The 23084-nt window shown below is 37.5% G+C and overlaps 1 protein-coding gene across 4 annotated transcripts in view; it reads right to left on the reverse strand.

The window, feature by feature from the left end:
* ANKRD12 (ankyrin repeat domain 12) overlaps positions 1 to 23084 on the reverse strand; it is a 61324-nt gene continuing 38240 nt past the window's right edge. For 2 of the 4 annotated variants that reach the window (XM_014938517.1, XM_014938519.1), the window contains 7 exons: positions 21960 to 22102; positions 20195 to 20348; positions 14227 to 18881; positions 7038 to 7136; positions 5240 to 5383; positions 2340 to 2435; positions 769 to 2050 (listed from right to left, as the gene is read on the reverse strand). In XM_014938517.1, coding sequence (XP_014794003.1) covers positions 1865 to 2050; positions 2340 to 2435; positions 5240 to 5383; positions 7038 to 7136; positions 14227 to 18881; positions 20195 to 20348; positions 21960 to 22102 — 5477 coding nt within the window. In that variant the 3' untranslated portion in view covers positions 769 to 1864. Of the gene's footprint in view, positions 185 to 768; positions 2051 to 2339; positions 2436 to 5239; positions 5384 to 7037; positions 7137 to 14226; positions 18882 to 20194; positions 20349 to 21959; positions 22103 to 23084 lie in introns of those variants that run through there. The other 2 variants (XR_001411548.1, XM_014938518.1) reach the window with 2 other exon arrangements.

Genomic DNA, 23084 nt, shown 5'->3' on the forward strand with positions numbered 1-23084 from the left:
TGTCTTTTTAAGTAGATAATAGCATTTCTGTATAACTTTAAAATTTTACAGCTACTTTCAGAAGAACATTTTATTTTCAGAAGAATATCACATTTGCATTTTCCTCAGTACATCTTCAATTCTGAATGATGTCAGGAAGATACTCCTACATAAAAGCACGAACAACTTCTCCTTCCATAGGTACCTAACAAATTAAAAGTGGAAAAAAAGTTACGGGGCAGGAACTACACATTAATTGGCTTATACTATGCTTCAGATAATATTACTTTATTCTTGACTAGAATTAGCAGTGATGTGCAAACAGGGAGGAGCCTGCTGTCCACGCAGTCCCTTGTTCAATGCCTGTTTGCTCTCCATCACAAGAAACATACTCTGGGTGTTCACACAAGCAGAAGGAATAAGTACTCTGCAGTAGCTCACCTAGTAATTAAAAATCACTTCAAACCAAGTACCTTAAAAGCTCTTTTCTGGGTAACCAGGACTCTTGCCTAAGCCCCTTTTCTTTCAGAACTAATTTCACAGACATCAGATCCCCAGCATTCTTGAATAATTTATGGACTAGAGGGTAACAAATCTTTTTCATGAATATGTGTAACCTCCTACTAATAAATAATTAACTGTCTGCTCATTAACAGTACCAAGAATAAAAAAGCATTAAATGTCACAACACGGGAATTTTTTTCGTTTCATCCTTACATATTTAGGGAATGCCAAAGTTTGATATTATTTGATATAGCAAGTGTTACAATATTAAGAAATTCCAATTAATACCATGACCAATAAAATTTATTAAACATTATATTTACAACTATTTACATATCCTTCCATAGATTAATATTAAAATAGACAATATACAATTTAAGAATTTTCATTCAAAGGCATTTTTGTTGGAAAAAATAGGCTCTATTACGAGACCACCATATAAGAGCAAAAGGGGTTTTTTTGTTTTACACAAAAATATTTTCAGTATAGTAAGTGGTAGGTATGGCATTACAACAGCAGACTAATATGAAATATGATTTTGTAAATATTACAGTTGTTTAGGTATCAGCTATTGAAGGAAAGGAGTTAAGAGTTCTGTGAAGCATGCAATACAGTTCAGTTTCAATTCTTTTACAGTTATGATGATGAAACAAGCAGCTAAATCAAACACATGCCATAGAAAAAGAACTGCCAACCAGGAACACACTACACTTAATAAAACTACAACTTTGGTCCAATAAAACATTAGACAAAAACAGTTTTACAGTTAAAATATCTATTTTATACAGGTTTGAACATTAATTACAAGACTATTTACATTTGCACATTATGTATAAAATAAATTATTTAAAAATGAAGACAATATTACATCTTTTTTCCAAAAAGAAAACTGTACAGTAATTTACAAAATATAATAAGATTAATAGACTATTTTCCTCCAAGTCTTACATTTTCTTCCACAGGCTTTTTCATCATTTTTCTGTGGGAGTTCAACTGTTACTGAAGTTTCATAATACAAAACTTTATAGCAGATTTTAAGTATCATTTGTTTTTTGGTGGCTGTTTTAGTTATTAACAGCTTCCAGCGCTGTCAACTCACCACGTTTCGTCATCTTTTTCAGCAATAAGCTCTAAAGCTATAGGCAATTTTAAAATACAGATAATGGCATTTACTGGGAAGCTGACTTTAAAATTAGCATCCACCTTCTGTGTTTGGACAAGAGCCTGTGCCACACTTCTCTGAAGGAACACCTGCATTATTGAGAAAGGTAGTATTCCACAGAATTAAGTGCTCTGTCTTAAAAGAAAAATACCTTTGTTTCTCACTGCACTGCAATTGCTAGTTGTCCGAGGGGAAGGGTGAGCCAGAAGATGCTAGTTGTCATATTGGTGTCAATTCAAAGTCATCATTAACATCAACAAGAGGAACATAAAACTCCTGAATTTCGTAAATACTGATAGATTTGTATGTAGCAGGATCAAGTTCTTGTAGTTTAAGCTGCCACTCCAGTCTCTGTACCGCATTTAAAGCTGCTGCTTCGTGCTGCTGCCTCATCAAAAGGCACGTCTATTTTAAAATTGAGAAAGAAGTTATTTCAATATTTGAAAAAAACATTGCAACAGGTTTGAAAATAGAAAAATTATCTCGGAGCCCCTCTGGTGGTAGTAAGTGCTTTCCCCACTGCGTATTTAGAAATTTGCAGATTATTCCATTAAGCTATATAGCAACAAAGTTTAGTTTTTAGACTGCTAGACCCTCCTTTATTGCATACAAATCTACTATTCATTCATGTCATTTTTGTAGCGACATTAGAGTTTTGTTTTTTTATTTAAAGTGGAAAGACAAAGAAGTGTACCTTTAATTTGTCAAACTTATCATCAACGTCCTGTAACCATGACATAAACTGCCTTGCATTAAATCGATCCCTCACTGATGTTTTGCTGTCATCAGTCTGAAAAACAAACAAAGAAAAAAGTATTCAAACTGTAAGTTATTTCATGATGCTGTCTTTAACATACTGTGAAACATAAAACCTACTTTGTGGGACCTTCATAAACAATGCTTCAGATGGAAAAATAAACTCTGAGTCAAAGTATCAAGGTATAGATGAGCATACATGTTGACCACCACTTTCACTGTGAGCCAAGTGCTCACTAAAAACGGGTATTTTCAGATTCCCTCAAGCTATTTACTGTACTCTATTTTTTAAATTTAGAGTAGGAGGCTTAAAGATTTATGCCTTTAAGTCTTAATCACTACAAGGCCGACTGATCCTTCCACAAATTCCAATCTCTCTGTTGTCCTTAAAAGTCAGTAACAAATTAAATTATCACTCCCTCGGGAAAAGCAAAAACATTAATAAAGGAAAGCTTAACCAGCCTGACTTAAATGGCTACACAAGTATTCAAAAACAATAACAAAAAAATATCTTTACCATCAAAATCCTCAAAAGGAAATTAAAAAAAGCGAGCAGACGTGTCTTAATGTCCTGCTCAATTAATTTTATTTTTTTAAAAGACCTATTTAATAAGAATCTGAAATGCCACAGCTGCCCATCATACGAAACTAGATACTCTACTATGCCAATTTAACATTTAAATAATAATCACTAAATAAAACAAGCTGTTGTTACTTTAGAAAAAAAAAACAACACAAAACCAGACCCTGTAGGAATTTGTACACTGTAGCAATGGGCAAGAACAGGAACAACAGCTGCAGAGACTGCCATCTCTAGAAAACAGCTGAGATTTCAGTTATCAAGGACAGCTGAACAGGTTGGTTCTAGAAAGAGCCCTCAACACCACTGATCTTGTAACCCTGAACTGTAGGCATTTAGGTGAGCTGTGACCAGCTAACAGTCTGTTCACCAGAAACTGAGCCTTTTTCCTCCCCCATCTCTGGTTTGGCCCATATGACTGCATAGTGTGGTTCTCAAGGTCTGCCCAACATGTGCAGCCATAAAGGCAAGCCTCCAAAGACTCAGAAATCCCATAAAAACAGTTCTGAGGCAGTCACTACCCTGCAAAATAAACCAGATCTTTGCTTACTAATCTTTCCCAGCTATTTGCTCAAATAGAAGAAAAACTTAATCAGAAATGTTTCTTCATTGTACAACAACATTAAGAGTTGCAAGTGGGGTAACAGCGAAGTGACAAAATGCGCTACTAGAAAATGGTTTCTTATGCATCTACATTCTTGCCATGAAGCAAATTTAAACCCAAGCACCAAGCTGATAGCTTAAAACATTGATTTCAATTACAGTAAAAAAATATATTTAATATTTTGCAGAACATTATGTGCAGTATTATAATTTTCTAATAAAAATTACCACAGACTGAAACACAAAGCTGTTGAGGTAGTGAGGGAGAAGGAGGGATGTTTTACTACTACTGTTGTCATTATATATATGGTCAAAAAAGCTGGAATACAAAAGATTCCTTTTATTTCACAGAATTAAAATATAGAATCAGCTTCTTGAAAATCAGTTGTAAAATGTTAAGCATAAAATGCAATTATACGCATATAATTCAGATGTATCTCAAATTTCTAAAAAGATTAGGCCCTCTTAACTGGGTCAGAAAAAAGCAATGGACATTCTGAGCTTCAGAACTAACAGTGATGATACTTGGACTGTTAACAGAAGAGAAAAAAAAATATCTCATTTTTGCTTTATCAATTAGATTTACTAAGGAAATAATGATTTAAAAACTTTTCAGTACAAAGCTTAAAATGGGAGAACAACACAGTCACTATAAAACTAATATCTCCTGCTGAATCCCCTCATTGTGCATAGCTCTAGTTCTTTAAAAAGAAGGGAAAAAAACATAGTAACAGACTGGGAAAACACTGGGACCTGTAATAATTCTATAAGGGGCTCCAAGACTAAAATAGAATTCCACATATGTTGGAAATGGAGGTGTTTCATTTTAAAATGCCCAACATCCAATGCACCCACACTTTTATTACATCCTTAACATCAAATTTCTTCCTTGCATTATGTGCTCTTTACAGTCACTGAAACAGGTTCTGAATGCTGTTTCCATTTTAGTTAGTTAGCATAAAAGGTATGCAGATTATGAAGTATACCACTTGTTTTAGGTTTTAATCAGGAACTAAATACCAACACGGCACATGTAAATAACATGGCACATGTAAATAACATGGAGCTTGAGGCGATTTTGAAAAAAATAATTTCATCTGGGAGTGTTCAACATTTCACTGTTGGTCATCTGCTTTTTATGGAACAGGTCTAATGACTACCTTAGAGTGAGGAGATAAATGTTAAGTGAACATCTCCACAAAACATTTTCAAATTTCACAAACCAAACTCATCACCTCACATACTACTGCACTCTGATTCTCTGGACTACTGACAGTAATGATCTTATAGTCTGATTTTTTGTTGTTGTTTAAGCTGTACTTGTGAGCTTCCAAAATATATTCTGACTGAAATTTTTTTCATAAAAACCAGCGGAGTAATGGTCTCATTTTATCCTCATCATTTCTGGAGATGAAAGAAAACCAGATATGGTACAAAACAGAAAACCAGCATACATTTACCCACATGCTCTTGTTACTGCACACCAAATGACGTCTAATTAAAGTAACAATCTAGAACATGCAAAATCTTAATTCCAGATAAATCAATGATTATTTCAGTATGGGAACAGAATTCTCTCCAAACGGTTCTTCTGAGTCAGGCTAGAAAGACCTGTTTTTTTTTCTTTTCTGAAATTCTGAAATGCATTTGTTTACCTGAGCATCCAGAGGCACATTGTAAACCTCGGCATCCAGCAAAACAGTGCAGGCACTGAATGGTAGTGTTTGATTAGCTAGCGTTCTTGCTGCTCGATAATGAACACGTAGAACTTCTTGTTCGTTAGAAACAATAAGCTTTTCCTAATTGAATAAGATAATCAACATATAAATATACATTTGTTAAATCAAGCATTTCGGTTTGATTCATAAAAACGTCCATTCATTCACACATTTTTTTTTTAAGGGCTTACACTTTTGAACGGTATGAGAAATGGGCTGGTAGACGGACAACCAATTGTTCATCTAATCAACTCCAAAATTTCAATTTAATTATGCAAAGAGTGTTTGCTGAATGTCAGAACTGAAAATACCCTCTTCCCCCCCCACTGTTGGCTGAATGCCATACCTGGATTTTCCACTTAGTGAGGGAAGTTCTACTTAATGAAGAAAGTGAAAAATTAAAGGTATGAAGAGCATAAGGCTGGGATATAGGTTTGTGAGTCTCAACTATATTAAGATTTTTGTCACATGCTTCTCATGCCAGGCACAATGGCCAAACAAACAGAAGCAGAAATATAATTTGCAGGATAATTTAAAAAAAAATCTTAATTTAAAAAAAAAATAATTATTTTTTCTTTAAACAACATGCAGAGACTCCATAAATCCTTAGATGGACAAAGATTCTTTCCTGAACTGAGACAAGAAAATACAGCTCACTTGGGCAAACTTGACTTATGGTTGTATAAACTGGATTTGATTAGAAGAACAGACTGAGCAAAAAAACCTAAAAATATATGCAGATTTTTATAAGACATAAAAGAATGTGTGTGTGTTTACTGCTTTGCAACATAGTGGCTCTAATTTTTAAATCAAAAGACAATCAGGTGGATTATAAAAAGCTTGGAAAACAGAAAAAGCAGCAGCTCTCCTTTGGTTACAATAATTTCTTTGCAGACAGAACTTGAACCACGTTTACATTCTCTGTGTTTGTTATTTTACACCTAGCTTTACACCGAAATACTGAATTCAAGTAAAACCCCTCCCTCAACAGGTTTGTTAAGCTACACTGAAATCAACTTAATCAAGAACCGACCACATCAGGTTTTAATGAGCCAGTTACTTGTATAAGTGTGAGGAAACCCTTAAATGATTCATTCTAAGTGAGAAAGGGGCTCTGCCTGTGTCCACAAGCAATCTGGCTCACAATACTGACAAGACATCTGAATCTAGGCTGTCAAGGAAAAAAGTTTGGGCAACCTAAAAGTAAAGAATACTCTTAAAGCCAGGAATATTTTCTCAATTTCTGTGATCAAATTCAGTGAAGCTTACAGATATATACCTAACAATTTTAGGCAGTCTTTGCAAGCAATGTTCTTGTGTTCTAATGTTCTTGTCTTAGAGCCACATGTGCCTTCTACCAGTACAGAATTTACTCTTGCTTCAATTCTTTTAAGTCAGTCAATTTGGTTCTGAAGTCTACAACCACTATTAGCTTTCAAAACCAGAGTCTGCAGCTTTCTTTCCACTCCCCGCTGCCCCTGGGGAAAAAAGTGGGCCACATCTTAGAGCAATTAATAGGAAAAAGCTGCTATCTGACTGACTTAAGTATTCTGGTAACAGTCCTCCAAACCATTTTTTTGTATTTACAAACTTCTCCAATTCATAAATTTGGACTGAAGGCAGATTCTTCTAAAGCATTGTTAAATTAAGCAAAATATAGTCTGTACATTGAAAAACAAAAATCCCTAAAGCTTGAAATTGGGAAATAAAAAAAAACAAATTACTTTAGTCTTACCCTTTCAATACTGTGCTGCAAACGCAGTTTCATCCTTACAACCTCCTGTTGTTTAAATAGTTCCTTAAGTGGGTCCGACAGTGAGGGAGGTGGTGTAATCTGTGGAAAAAGTTTTATAACTAGTATAGTGAATATGTATTTAACATACATTTAACACTGCCTGAATGATTTGAGCATTTACTAAAAAAAAACCATAATCAAGGTATTTTTTAGGGAAAATACTACAGTTCTATACCTTCCATTAATTACGTGATCTCAATCCATTTGCAATAAAAGTTTTAAAGTATTCTTTACCATAAAATTAATAAACCCAATGGAAATGGCATTTCAATCTGTTTAGTGCTTTTGAACAGTCATTGTCAGCATGCCATAAGCTGTTCTTTAGAAGGGCCACACATTAGATTATAGTAAAAGTACAATTTGCTTTCAATTTTAAAGACTCTTTGAAGCACAACTGTTCATTCTGAGAAGTTAAGAACTGCCCAGCTAAATACAAGAGCAAAGTAAGAAAAAGAAAATATCATTGAAAAAATAAGTCACTTGATATATCTATACAGTGTCACTGGCATTTTATATGGCACAAAAGATAACCAACCATATTCCTAATCTTACAGAACACAGGCAAGCACAAAAGTACACTAGAGTTCCATGCAGTGGCTTGGAAAAGTGTTTCCTCCTGTCAATTCTTCAAGTAAGTTTTTTTAAAAGCTGATACAAATAATAATAATAATAGTAATAACAATAATAATTAATAATATATAAAAGATATAATAAAATAGTCCGGAGTGAGTTATCAACACTGTTACTGATCAAAAATTTTGCATTTTTAGTTAATTATAGTAAACAACTGATGTAACTCTCCTGACAGCTGTATGACAAACATTGAAAAGGTACCTGGAGCCCTCAAGGCAACTGCAGAAATCGGGTGTTTCTTGGGAAATAACTAATATATATCTTGGGAGTTTTAAGGCTCCACTCAGAGTTTACTTTTCTCTATGCAAGTTCTGTCTGACAGTTCAGCATGTTTTTTTAACAACTGCTAGATATAAGAGCATTGACATTGTTTTGGAAGGACTCATCAAAACTAAATGAAGTACTGCTTACTACCACCGATCCTCAGAAAGCACAGCTGAAATCCATGCCTACAGGTATTATGCTCTACCTTGTACTTAACACAAACACATTGACATACATAATTCTATTCAATAATACAGATCCTGCAACTGTAAAGAAAATAATAAATCCATTATGAAAACATGGCCACACTGCATTACTAGTATTAATTGTGCACCTATGCATTCCAGTAACAAAGTGATTTATCTACCAAAAATTATTCAATTATTGTGATGTTAGAAAATTATTTGACAATTTTTTCCCCAACTGGAAGTTGGCCAATGTCTTTGGAATGAAAGAATATATTGAATAACTAATTGCGGTGCATTCCTTAAGTTATTTTTTGGTATAAAATGACATTCAACTCCTTCATGTTTCAAACTACTAAACAAGATACACTTCACTTCTCTCAATGAAAACAATTTGGCTCCCAAACGGGTAAGTAACGTTTATGGCATATGCCAGTTAGTATAAGCCATCAGCATTAAAAACAAACAAACACAACAAAAACCACCAACCCAAACCACAAACACCTACTGGCATAATCTGTCTCAATCTTATTGGATTTCAGCATGGTTAAATTCAGGCCTGAGATATACAGCAGTCTTGTTTTGCCTGGAAATTTTGCATTCAAAGCACAGTACAACAGTGCTGTCATAGTCTTTCAATAAAAAAAAAAGACAAGATGCTTGTAGCAACACCAAGCTTTTACGGATTCACGGATTTGACAGAGTTGGAAGGGACCTCTAGAGATCATCTAGTCCAACTCCCCTGCTAAAGCAGGATTGCCCAGAGCACATCACTCAGGACTGCATTAAGGCAGGTCTTGAAAATCTCCAGAGAAGGGGACTCCACAACCTCTCTCGACAGCCTGTTCCAGTGCTCTGTCACCCTCACCGTAAAGAAGTTCTTCCTCATTTTTGAGTAGAACTTCCTGTGTTCCAGCTTATGCCCACTGCCCCTCGTCCTATCGCTGGAAATCACTGAAAAGAGTCCTGCTCCATCCTCCCTAAAACCGCCCTTTAGATACTTATAAGCATTAATTAGGTCTCCCCTCAGCCTTCTCTTCTTGAGGCTAAAGAGCCCCAGTTCTTTGAGCCTTTCCTCGTAAGGGAGGTGCTCTAATCCCTTAATCATAGAATCATAGAATGGTCCAGGCCGGAAGGCACCTCCAAAGGTCATCTAGTCCAACCTCCCCGCAGTCAGCAGGGACACTCCCAACTAGACCAGGTTGCCCAGGGCCTCATCAAGCCTCACCTTGAATATCTCCAGGGAAGGGGCCTCAAACACCTCCCTGGGCAACCTGTTCCAGTGCTCCACTACCCTCACAGTAAAGAACTTTCTCCTAATCTCCAGTCTAAATCTGCTCCCCTCCAGCTTAAAGCCATTTCCCCTCCACCTGTCACTACAGGGCTTTGTAAACAGGCTCTCCCCAGCCTTCCTGTAGCCCCCCTTCAGGTACTGGAAGGCTGCTATTAGGTCTCCCCAGAGCCTCCTCTTCTCCAGGCTGAACAACCCCAGCTCCCTCAGCCTGTCCTCATAGCAGAGGTGCTCCAACGCCCTGATCATCCTGGTGGCCCTCCTCTGGACCTGCTCCATCAGGTCCATGTCTTTCCTATATTGAGGGCTCCAGACCTGCACACAGTACTCCAGGTGAGATCTCACCAGAGTAGAATAAAGTGGCAGAATCACCTCTCTGGACCTGCTAGCAATGCATCTTTTGATGCAGTCCAGGATGTGATTTGCCTTCTGGGCTGCAACTGCACACTGCCTGCTCATGTCCAGCTTCTCATCCACCAGCACCCCCAAGTCCCTTTCCTCAGGGCTGCTTTCTAATACCTCACCCCCTAGTCTGTACTGATGGCGAGGATTGTTCCAGGCCCAGGTGCAGAACCTTGCACTTGCTCTTGTTGAACGTCATGAGGTTCACCTGGGCCCACCTCTCCAGCCTGTCCAGGTCCTTCTGGATGACATCCCATCCCTCTGGTGTATCGACAACACCGCACAGCTTGGTTGCCCTATGTTGGACTCTCTCCAGTAGTTCCCTGTCTCTCTAAGCCACAAAAGATCTCTCATCTAGTTGCTTTTGTTAATAGAGAAGCACGCAGCACAAGAAGAAAGATAAACAATCTGTCTATAAATATTCTTTGAGCTGATGCAGCTAAGTTATCCAGAAATCAAAATTTCAGAGCTGGCGAGCAACTATATCACCTGAACAATTTCAAATCTTCTTATAAGATGTTATTCCTTTAAATTTATAGACTGTTTAATTTTGCAACAGAAATAAAAATCCACACCATTTAATTTTGCAACAGAAATGAGAAACACCACCATAGGAAATAACTGGAAAGGACTTAATTACATCAACAGTGAACTTTTGTGGACTTTAATTTTAACCTATAGGAGAACTCTGCCTCTGTGCAGCTGTTATTACACCGCAGCTTTCATTAACAGTCTTTTTGGGACCCCAGAACGGCTTTATTGGGTTACTGCTTTTGCCGAGCAGCCACATACACCGCTTCTAACCACACGCACAGGCGCTGGCCCCGGCGGGAGGGACGCTTCCCGGCCAGCAGGGGGCGCCCCGGCGCTGCGCAGGGGCGGGCGGGCGCGCCCCCCGGCGGCGGGAAGGAGCGGGAGCGCAGCGGGGCCGGGAGAAGCCCCCGGCTGTCCGGGAGGAGGACCTCTCCCCGGCGGTAAGGGCGGCCGGCCCGCCACGGCGGGACCCCCGGCGGCCCTCACGGTTGTTCTCACTAAAGGCCGCCCCTGCGGCAGCTACAGGCTTTTGTGAGCCCAGAGACCACTCCTGCCTCTGCGTAAACCTATAAACGCGTCACTCCCGTCAGCCCTGTACTTATAAAACATAAAGCTAAATACACAACTGAGTGTTTTTACATTAATTTATGAAAATATTAATGTTTTCCTCTCCTCTTAGAAACAGGGGAGGAAAGAGCCTCGTATCCTTAAAGTCTGCACACAGGATTGGAGTCGTCCCACAGCCCCTGCTGGAAATCCCAGCTTGTGAACCAGCACTGGACTGGGACAAAGGAAATAAACTTTCTGGTCTCAAAGGGAACTGAAATTAAAGGTTTCAAGGCAGGAACAGCCAGAGGAGCCTCTTGGATTTTCTAGTCTGAGACGGTTAGTAAGGAGACCACAAAACATGTGTAGGGAAAATATGAGCGCCTATCTTGGACTTGTGAGGACAGAACATGAAACCAAATGCCACAGGGAAAAGGTGACCTCAGCTCCTTGTGTAACCAAAGTAAGTTAGCAAACTAGTTTCTGGAGGGCCCAGACTCCATATAGAAAAGAGGGAAACTACAGAGCCCTGCCGTGTCGAGCGTTCTCTAGTCCCGGTCTAAGAAACTATCCAAAAAGCTAGACGGAACTCAGCCTTTCACCTCTGCTCTGCTTCACTAGAAGGCTGCCATCTCAACAGACGTACCCTCACCATCTCCAACACATGAAAACCAATTAAAGTGTCTTCCATGCCTTGCATCCCTCATAGCGACTACAACAAGAACACAAACTATTCACTCTATAAACCTTCAATCCTCATTTGTGCCTAGTACAAAAAAAGGAGAACGTTTAAGCTAACTCTGATTCACACATGCACAAAATTTCTGCAATTATTTTCACACATCCCTATCTGTCTCTCCTCGCCCATGCCACCCAAATTGACTGACCTGCTCTATTGCTATAGTATTTCATGCATTTAGGAAGCAAGTTTCTGGTAGCACCACCAACACAAGCTTTTGCCACTTAAGTTTCTGCAGGAACGCCAGAGAGACTGGGCAGAATCCTTTTTATTAGAAACATGTCTGCTAGATAGCCATCGCAAGCTGGAAATGAATCATCTTGCAGTCTCTTCTCAGGAGGCAGTACAGATAAAGACAACTGAGCCCCACAGAACATACTGCTGTAGCAATCTGAAAGGCAACATAGCTAAGTTCAATTTAAATTTCCTCTTGTTAGGAGATTCAGATTTGTTTCCTTCTGTTTTCAATTGACCTAGTATCTCCTATCTTATGTTTTGTATTTGCATTGGTGAAAGGGAAGCCACAATTCATACGTGACTATCCTTACAGCCTTAGGTGATACGGGTCATAAATTACCGCATATAAACAAGGCTGTGGAAATCAAACTTAAGCACACCATCTCCTGGTTCCCACCTACAGGATGTTTGAAGTTCATCAGATAAACTACAGTGCATCATTAAAATTCCAATGCAGAGAACAGTATGTTATACAAACTATTCCGAGTCCTAGAGTGTCAGAGCTAAATATATTGTCATCACGTAGCCCTTCACGCAGTGATATCTAAAGTACAACAATAATTTAAGCAAGAGTATCTACTTTCATGTAGCTTATGTAAATTAATAAGGCAAAAATCCGGTTAACAGAGAATCATTAAAGAGCCATCTAAGAAAAAAATTTTAAAAAAAACTATAGAGAGGTCATTTTACAGTTGCATATTAACTTACACATTTTATGCATAACAATGTGTACATGTTATTAATATTCCACAATTGTAGAGAGACTAGACATAGGCCTGATTTTCACATGGTTGGACAACATGTGCAACGTATACACAAACATTCATTTCTGAGCATGAAGTGATCTCTGGTTTAGCAACACTCGTCATTTCTTAATCAAAAGAATCTTCAAATTACTGTAATGAGTTAAGGCAGCATCTCAAGTAGGGGCAAGTTATCTTAAATGAATTGACATAACTAGCCCATTCAGAAATACGGAAGCTGAAGACTGGATGCTTGGCTTGTGCATATGGAACTTCATATACACAAACAGTTCAGTTTAGTAGGCATTTTCACTATTCAAGGATTACAATATTGTCCCCGTTCCTCCTAAATTCAGATTTTTCCTGAAGTGGACATATCTGAAGTAATGGGCATACAGTCAAATGCTACTAATTCTGAAATTAACAAGCTACTGTATGTCAGTCAAATAACTGCTTTAGGAAATCAAATACGTGGTCTCAGCCTATTCCAACTATTACGTATGTTAGCCTAACCCCTTCAAACAGGTTTAAGCTAGTAAATTTTCCCTCGGACCTAGAGCAATTTAAGTGGATCGGATAACTGGAAAAATATAAACCCACCATCTACTCTGAGGAGTAACATTACTTCAAGGTGACTAGCAGAAAGCCCTCAATGCAAAATGTTTTGGGTCTCCCCTATTCCCTCACATAGAACACCATAAGCACAGAATCAGGTGTGCTGAGGAGCAAAGAAATGAATTGCAATTCAGGTGCTACCGTGATTATGCTGACATCAAAACAGAGCCCAGCAGCGACCATGTTACTGTGAGACACCTGGAGGGGCACCTCCACAGCAAACAGCAATAGTAACTGTGCTTGAGGCCATTATGTGCTGCATTGCACAGAGCTCCTTCACAGCTCTCATCAGGAATATGCCCGTGTCAGAACTATCGAGACTTAGAGCTATACAAGCGTTCCTGAACTACGGATGTTCTTCACTGAAAAGGAAAAGAGCTTCATATTATTAAATAAAACCCAGAACACTTTAAATTGATGGATCACAAAAGCCAAGACACCGCACATTATATCTGCTGCTCTTGAGAGTACTAAGGAGAACAGCTAACAGGCACTCTCATACACAAAGCTTTTGGTGATGGACTTAATGTTTTGAAGCACTGCACATCCACCTCACCCCAAATGAAAGAGCTCTGAATAATTAGTTTTAAGCAAACTATTGCCAGCAGAAATTCAGAGAAGCTCTTAGCAACTGACTTCACTTTTGAAAGGTTAGGCTTTACAGTAGTAAATACTTTGAAATATAGTATTTGTCTGTGTGCCTGTTACAGATGCCATACATGATGGTTTGTGTTGTAATGACTGTGAAACCACTGTTTATATTTCCACTGAATGGGGTTTTTAAATATGACATTGCTGGTCAATATTAACTTGACAGGTGTCAATTTACTATTTTCAGTGCAAGTATTCAGAAGCAAGTTAGGAAGAATATGAAAGTTACAAGAATAAAACCAAAATGTGCCTTTCATTGTATTGTATATTTAAAGACAATGTTACTTACAGTTGGGATGCATATCTTGCTCAAGGGGTTGCCATCTAGTAGGTATGAGCCATTGAAGGTCACATATTCATCATAGTATTGAGGTGCCTGAGGAATAACACTGCACAGTAATTTACGCTTCTCTTCTATTTTTTTTCTTATGTGCAAGTATTCAAAATATGGGTTTGCTCTCTCAGAACTGTATGGCTGAATCTCTTCAAGTTTCAAAGAATCAACAATAGCTGCCAGTGACTGCTGGGTTCTCTCCTTTGCTTGCAGTAAAGAAGGGTTCACTTGCACAGGCTGAGGCACACGTGACACCTTTCTTTTACGTGGATGATGTACCTGAGCATCATCCTCTTCAGTTAATCTAATCCTTGCTTTCATAGATGCTGATGATTCAGACTCTTTTTCCGATGTCTGTGTGCAGCCAACAGGATTCTGCTTACCCTGGTTAGCAAGCATATTTGCTCTGTTCCTCGTGATTCTTTGAGGTACTTCTTGCTGTTCCATCTTCAGATCCTCAGCAATTTCTTCTTCTAGTTTAACTATTTGGATGTATTTATTCACCTCTTCCTGTGTAATCTGTTGTGAACTATTTTCCAAATTAGATAAAGAGGAGTACTGTGGTGGATCATCTGTCAACACGTTTTCTCTGTCTGCAGTACAGAGTTTTTTATTAGCTGATTCGTTTGTAATTCCTTTTGACATTCCTGAACTTAGTTCACAGAGATCAGCATCGGCTTTACTATCTACGTGCACTGAAATCAACTCTTCTTGTTGGCCTTTTTCATTTCTCATGTCTGAAGCATCTGCTGTGTTACTATCCATTTCACTCTGAGCATTCTTACAAACAAGTTTATTGAATGTGTATGAATTTACATTTAACTGTGAACTGCTATCACTTTCAGGAATACCTCTTTCTAACGGTACCACCGGTAAATCATTCACCCGTTCATAGCTCTGTGAAATATCCTTCATGGGGCTCTCAGAATATACAGCAGTGGGTGCATCAGCTTTCTTAATGTGTGAAGGGAAGAAAGCATTTTCCATCTCTCTGGTGCTAGTAGCATCTGTATCTAAAGTAGAAGCTGCAGTTTGAACAAGATTTTTTTGTACAAAGGATGAATCCTGACTGCTAATGCCTGGTAAAGAAATGTGTTTAGACACATCTGGGAGTGGCTGGGTAGGTAAAGAACAAGGCAACTGTGAAGGCAAAACCGATGCAGATTCTTGTGAAGTGGAATTTCCCTTGATTTCAGCATGCTGAGGCAAAAACTCAGACACTTGTTGCTCTTTTAATGTCCTGTTTTCAGAATTATGCATTGCTATAACACTGTTAGTATCTTGCTCGGATACACCATAACCTGAGCTGTTAAACTCACTGTTTAATGAATTAAGTCTGTCAAAAGGCACATCCCACAGTTTGGTTTTCTGAGTCACACCACTTTGGCTACATGGCTCTAAATGCATATTATAGCCTTCTGAAGGGCTCATTTGAGCCGAACTTTTAATGGTACTTGGACCTGTTGTTGCCTGCTTGCTGCTAGCAGCTCCACTCAGAGATGGTGTAAAGTTTGACTGCAAACCAGACATACTACTTTGAAATTCTCTTTCAAGCATGCTACATGGTAATTCTGGTTTAGGTGAAGTGCTAGCATAAGTCTGAACTGACGGCAGAGCATTCTGATTATTTTCTTCTGATATTCGAGGCTGTTTGCTGTGTTCAGAAACAGCAGCAGGCATGCTGCATCTTCGAACCTCTACAACAGGTCTACACTCATTGAAAACCAGTTTAGTGTCTTCAACAGATGCTGATCTAATGTACGCTGGTGGAAGCCTGTTTGCAAAAGTTGGCTTAATGCGATCTGGCAACTCCGCAAGTCCATCAGTCTCTTTTTCATGAAGGGCTGGTGATTTGGCACTTGCCAGAAACGGTGACTGTGAAAAAGACATTTGGGAATCAGAACCTTCTAGCATAAAGTCTGAATCATATTCAGTTACGGGCCTTGGAGTAGTTACTGTGGTATGGCAAGAATCCTCAGAGCTTGCAACTGAAACCATAGACACTGATCTGGAGTTTAGACCTGGCTTTTCACTTTCAGATTTGGGTGATCTATTTAAATTTTCTAAAACCAAGGAAGGCTTTATCACATTGACACTTCTTGTGTCTACTGATTGCGATCTATTACTTGTAGCGTCTTTCTGCTGTTTCTCCTTCATGCAAACATCTGGCAACTCTGAGCTCTTTGAACGAATCAGTTCTTTGCTTTTTACTTCAGGTAATGAGTGTTTTGGTTTTTCTTTCATCTTATTAAGTTCTAAGCAAGTGCGGTTTCTTAAGCGTTCTTTCTCCTTCTGTTTTATTTTTTCTTTATGTTTTCTATGCCACTGCTCTATTTCCAGATCTTTAAGGCTAAGCATTCTTTCGAAACTAGTTTGCATTAAATCATCATTGACTAATCTTTTTTCTTTAGGTCGAGCATCCTTTGCTGCAGGAGCTGGTTTAGGCTTAAGTTTCTCATGTTCGAGTTTTAGTTTAAGCAAACTACTTTGATGCAGTTTATCTTTATGCTTGTCTCTCTCTTTGTATCGGTCTATATCTTTGTCTTTTTTATCTTTCTCTCTACCATCTGGAGTTTTCAGCAAATCATCTTTTGTTTTTTCTTTCAAAGATGGCAGTTTGTCATGCACTGTAATACTGCATCTCCTTTCCTCTTGCATGTGTTTTGAGTTTGCTACTGTTGAGATCTCCTTGTCTTTGGATTTGTCTTTTTTTTCAAGTTCCTTTTCTTTGTCTTTAGTTCTGTTTTTTTCTGATTTAGTATATTCAGAATCTTTTTCAGGCTGTTTGACTTTTCTTTCAGTACAGTGTTTTTCTTTGCTTTCAGCCCAATGTCTGTCTTTATCAGCCTTTTCTTTATCATGCTTCTTCTCAGTTTTTTCTTTATTTCTTTCTTTGTCATCAAGTTTTTTAAGAGTACTTGTGCTTTTCATTTTATCATTTTCCTTATGGCATCTTTCTACTTGCTGGAAACTGGGTTTCTCTTTTATTTTCTCTATATTTTCATTTACTTCTGCTTTTTCTTTCTCTGTCTTGTATTCGTGTTTTACCTTTTTTTCTCCGCTTTTTCTTTCTATCTTTTCGACATCTTTTTCTTTGGCAGAGGTTCGCTTTTCAGTCTTTTCTTTATTTTCCTTTAAGCTCTTTTCATGCTTTTCAATATCTGTTTCTTTTTCTAGTAAATGCATGCCGGCTGCCTCATCTTTAGCACCAAAGCAGAACAACTCCATTTCTTTATCTGCAAGCGTAATTTCCTTTTCTTCTTTTGTATCTTTTATTTTTTCATCCTTGAGAAACTTCTCATTTTCCTTTTTGTTCTTCTCTTTCTCCTCTTTAGCATTTCTCTCTTTCTGGAACTGTTTCTCCTTCACTAACTTATCTTCCTTTGCCACCGTTTTTTCTAGCTTTGATTTTCTGTCTGAAGAAAGAGGTTCATGTTCTATATTTGACAACATATCTTCATTTTCATCACTTTTGAAAAAATTCTCTTTCCAAAATTCTCTGTCGAACTCAATACTTCTTTGAACCTCTTTAACATTATCTTTATGTTTATGCTTTTCCTTTTCCCCATCCTGTTCCTTTTTGTGCTTGTCCTTTTCTCTTTCTTTGTGCCTTAATTTATGCTTTTTAAGTATTTTGCCTTCCTTGTCAATCTTTCTCAGAGTATACTCTGAATTCTCATCTTCTTCTTTAATTTTAGGACTAGATTTTTCACCAAACTCTAAGTGGAAATCTTTCTGATGATGCTTGCTTTTTTCTTTGTGCTTGCAAGATTTGCCACTAGAACTTTCTACTAGATATTCAGAATCAGTGTTGTGATCATACCGAACTAATTCGGATTGCAATGTGATTTCAGAACCTCCTGGTGATAAGCAAGTTTTGGTGTTTTCTTGCTTTAATGGTGTTGACTGCTTTTCAGTTAATCCACAGGGATGCTTTGGAGATTTGCCAGCAGTGATATGAAATATATGCAAAGAAGAATCTTCTTTTGGGGTGAAAGACTTCTTAAAGGTTTCCTCCTCTCTAGTTTTATCTAAAGAATCTAACCCGGAAGTAGCTATATTTGTTACTCTAGAATTTTCTTTTTCTTGCTTTAGTTCTTGATTCTCTTTATTTTTGCTCTGATTTTTTACTTTCCTTTTAACTTTGCCTTTTTGCTTGTGTTCATTTGCAACCATATATTCTTTCTTCACTCTTACATCAGAATTTGATGTCTCTGAAATAGAGCAAGGAGAAACTATTTTCTTGTCCTGAAGTATTTCTTCATCGGAACTTTCAGAACTTGAATACAAAACTCTAGATGGTTTCTGCTTTTTACTTTTAAATGGTTTTGAAAAGACAACTTTTTCTTGTTTCACAAATACGCTGTTCTTTTCAACTTCAGTCTCATCCTCTTTCTTTAGGTCTTTTCTTAGAATATGTCTGTCATCAATCATTTTTTTCATTTCATCTTCATCATCATCTTTGAACTCATACTCATCAAGAGCAGACGGAAGTGGTGCCTTACTTGGGACCATTTGTTTGCTGTCATTGGCTGCGGTGTCCTTTTCTGCTTCTGAATCAACATTCCCCTCTACACTGGAAGGATTTACAGATGGAGGTTCTTCAGAATCTAGAGGAAGAAAACAAGAAGTTAGGTTGAATACTGATGGAACATTCTTCACGCTTTAGTTCAGGACAAAAGAGTTCAGTTCAGCAGTAAAAATGAAAAAATAAAAAGCACTCAAAACACACAATAAGCCTTCCCACTAGAATTAAGCTTTTTAAGACAAAACAAAAGGTCATGAAGCCAAAGTACCCCCCACACTTTACAGCTGTCACTCAGATATGTAAAAATATTAATTAGCATTTATCTCCCAATCTAATAAATGCACTTTAAATTTTGTAAACCTCATCTATTGTGCATAATTGCTGCATAACCAGACTCTTTCTCAAGAACATCTTTTTATAATGACTCATTCCTCTAGGAATTCATCACCTCTAATGCTCTCTAACAACTAAACTATATTCCTCAACATGAACTATTTAGTTCTGTTTCAATTGCAGATGAGCTTTTATTCTTAAAAGGCAAAGAGCTGCTTGTGTAAAAAAATTCCCTCATGACTCTTTATGTACCTGATATGGACAGTCTAAAGTAGACTATGCTGTAACTCACTGCAACTAGTCTCTGCTATACGGAGCGCACAGCATGGAGCAAGTATGTTGTACTGGATGTCTTGGACTTGCAAGTCCAAAATGTAAATTTCTCAACTGTACCCAAAATTAAAATTTAGGAAACATATGGAGTGTTATCACTACCTGATCATATGAAAATCTAGAACTCAAAAATCTTTAAAAAGTATTTTCGGATGTATTGTTCCCTCCAAATAAGGCTTCAAGTCAAGCCTCTTCAGCCGAATCTATCAGTTTGCCGTTTAAAAAGAACTGAGTATTATCATATTCAGTACCATGGACTAAAGATTGTCCATACTGAATAAAAAAATAATAGAAGAGTTTGAAATAACAGTGTAAGGAAAGTGATAAAGCCGTTTCAATGCATTAAAAGTTTGAATAAGAAAAAAACCCAAAAAACAACATACTTCTGCTGCAAGATTCCCCCTCATTTCCAGTAGGATCCTCTGTGGACCAACTACTACAGTTAAGGCACATACCTTGCCAGCAGACTTCTCAGCTACTTTGTCTTCAACAACACAGTATCAGTAAAATAGAAGCCAGAAGTTCTTATTACCTTCTATATTACCTATACCACCCAGAACATATTACTAGTTCTGCACTATCAGCTTTTTATATACTCCACCCCCCACCACCCATTTGTACGTGCTATCATCTTCCTGCCTTAACTCCATAGTTAACACTATACAAAAGATTAAAACCACCTAACTGCAGGTGAATTGATGCACTTGAAGTATGCAATTAAATGGGTACCTTTACCTGAGCAACTGTCCTCATCATCAGAGATGGGCACCTCCCTTTTCAATAGCATTTCCAGCTCTTCAGTTTCGGCAACATCAACAGGTCTCTCCCCGTGCTTATTTGCTTGAAATGGATTTCCACCATGTCGCAGCAACAGTTTCACAATCTGCAGCATTAAATAAATGAACTTTTAGGTTTTCCACAACATGTTACTTGACCAGCATAAAAATATTCCATTGCACACAGAATGTAGATAAATGCGATACGCAATCCTAAGCTCCCACCTATGAAACGGAGATAGCAAAGCAAGACTTCAGCAACTAGAATGCAAGGTCCAGATAAACATAATCTGCTTTTTGAAAGAGGTAACAAGGAAAGTTATTCTCTGTTACATCATCACAAAGAAAAACAACAGTGGCATTTTGTTCTTATTGTTCTAGCATTTCCCCCCGCAATTCATCTCGTTTCTCACCTACCAAGCTCTCCACTCTTCTGCACTCAATTCACTTTGCTGCAAATCTTATAGCCCTTAACTCAGGGCTCCTTAAAACAGGAGAAGTTTTTCAAGTAGCAGTACTACCGGTTTCCACAGGATTCCACAAAAGCCCTGACAGTGATCCAAGTATCTTCATAAAGGAATAAACTACCCTCATATCTGACTGATTACAATACAGCAAAATCATTCATTTTTGTAGCATTAAGGGCAAAAAACTGTTAAAGTTACAATGGTACCAAGGCCACTGCATTTTCAGCACAGTATCCAGTATCAGTTGCTTTTTTTAAAAAATTTTATTTTGGTTGTACATGCTAAAAATGAGGAAATTCAGCAGAGGGCAGAATTTTTCCAATACATAATGTTGGTGAGATGGTGACAGATACCTATACTGAGACCAGACAAGCAAAAGATCCTTTTGTCTAAAACTCTACTATAGTTTTATGCAAGTTTGATATAAAGACCCACTTTTGTTTAGATACTCGTAAGAAACAATTACTGAACAGTTAATGAAAATTTCACAATTAGGTTATCATAATTCATTTCTCTAGCCTTTCCAGAAGATCCTTTCAACCAAACATCTTGTTTGGAAGGTATACTTGATTTAAGGATATTTTCTATTTTTTGCTTTATACAGCAGATCACACACATAGTAATGAAGTAAGAGAGACATACAGGGAGAGCAGAGTCATTTCCAGATGTTTTCTGCATCTAGTTTGCAGAAAAAACCAACAAATTCAGAAATAAGGTAAAATACCTACAGTGCTCCATTAATCTTCTCTCCTAAGTAATTATTGGTAAAATTATTAAAAAAAAAAAATCTGTGCTCTATTTCAAAGTCTATTAGCAAATATATAACAATAAATATAGGATAAATACCTTTACGTTGCTTTATATATATATATAAAAAGCATATTTCACATTCATATATGCACAGAAATAAAAAATATTTCCCCAAACCCACTATATACTTTTTGGAAAGAATTCTAAGCAGTAGAAGTCTCTCTTAAAAAAAGTAATTGAAGTGTTTGTTTATTAAAAAAGTAAAACTTTTAAATATTTAAGAAAACAGATACTGGTAGAAAATATCTAAGTAGGCGAAAGAAGTAGGATGAAAACCAAAATGAAACAAAGAAAACCAAAACATCTTTAAGAGGCCCTCAAAACAGCAGAAGCAGAATTACAAAGCCATATGAGAGCAATCAGGACAGTTAGGATTTGTTCTAATAACTGAGCACTTCAAAACACTTATTTATCCCCCTCCCACGCTCCCAGAACACTCACATTTCTATGCCCACTACTGGCAGAATCATGAAGTGGTGTATCGTCATCCAAGCCCTGTGTGTTCACATCAGCTCCCGCTGCTATCAGGACTTTAGCAACATCGTAGTAACCAACATTACAAGCTTCATGCAGTGGTGTCCAACCTGTAGTGAAAAGCAGTAAGTGTAAGCTTGAAGGTCAAAGGATAAAGTTTTTTTTACTCCTGTGCTATAGATCTCTACCACCTTGAAACATTTCAAAATACACAGAGTAGTTGGGAGGAAGGTAATGCCATCCATGTGATGAACACCACGTGCTTTATCAACTTTAAACCTCATGCCAAATTCCAGATTTTACTGCAATTAAATTGAACACAAAAATCACTAATCGAATAATAAAAGACAAAAAGTCTGGCACAAAATCTCCAGGCTAAACATGTTAGAAATTCTTTGACTAGTGAGCATTTGAACACAGTGTTAGATATATATAAATAACATTATTCTAAATGGAAACTACTTGAAATCCACACTACTCTAAAGAATAAGTATGGCAAATTATCATAACCAGTCCTCCTTCAGAGCCACTGAACATGTACCAGGAATCACTAATAACATTCAGCAGCTATTAGTCTACATAGCAAGCTACTAATAAACATTGGCAGAGAATTTACTCCTGATATTTCCTAGAATATTATCCATTTTTAGCAATTTTGATTTACACATTGATAAACTGAAGTTCAGTCCTCATTTTTTATAGTAGAGTCTCAATTGAAGACGACAATCAACCCACACAGGCTATCTGTATTCCTTACCTCAATTTCCTCTCCCCAACTTGACTCCTTCCACTTGATAGCTGCCCTGAATTCTGGCCTGCTGTTGATGCCTTCTCAAAGGCCAATTCTGGGAAGGCATTCAACTTTTTTTATTTTTTCCCCAACATAACCAGTGCAAGCCTGAAAGAGTTTATCACTTCAATTCTGCATCTAATCAGCAATAGTCTTGTACATCCATGAAGAAAAGGCACAAGAAGCCCATAACTTATCTAATCACTCAGTAAGGTAATTTTTTACCTTCATCTCTCATTCAAATAAATTTAAATAAATAATAATAATAAAAAACAGAAAAGAAAAAAGCTTCCACCTTATTC

This window comes from Calidris pugnax, unplaced genomic scaffold (assembly GCF_001431845.1).
Source record: "Calidris pugnax isolate Ruff unplaced genomic scaffold, ASM143184v1 scaffold13, whole genome shotgun sequence".
Classification (NCBI taxonomy): Eukaryota; Metazoa; Chordata; class Aves; order Charadriiformes; family Scolopacidae; genus Calidris; species Calidris pugnax.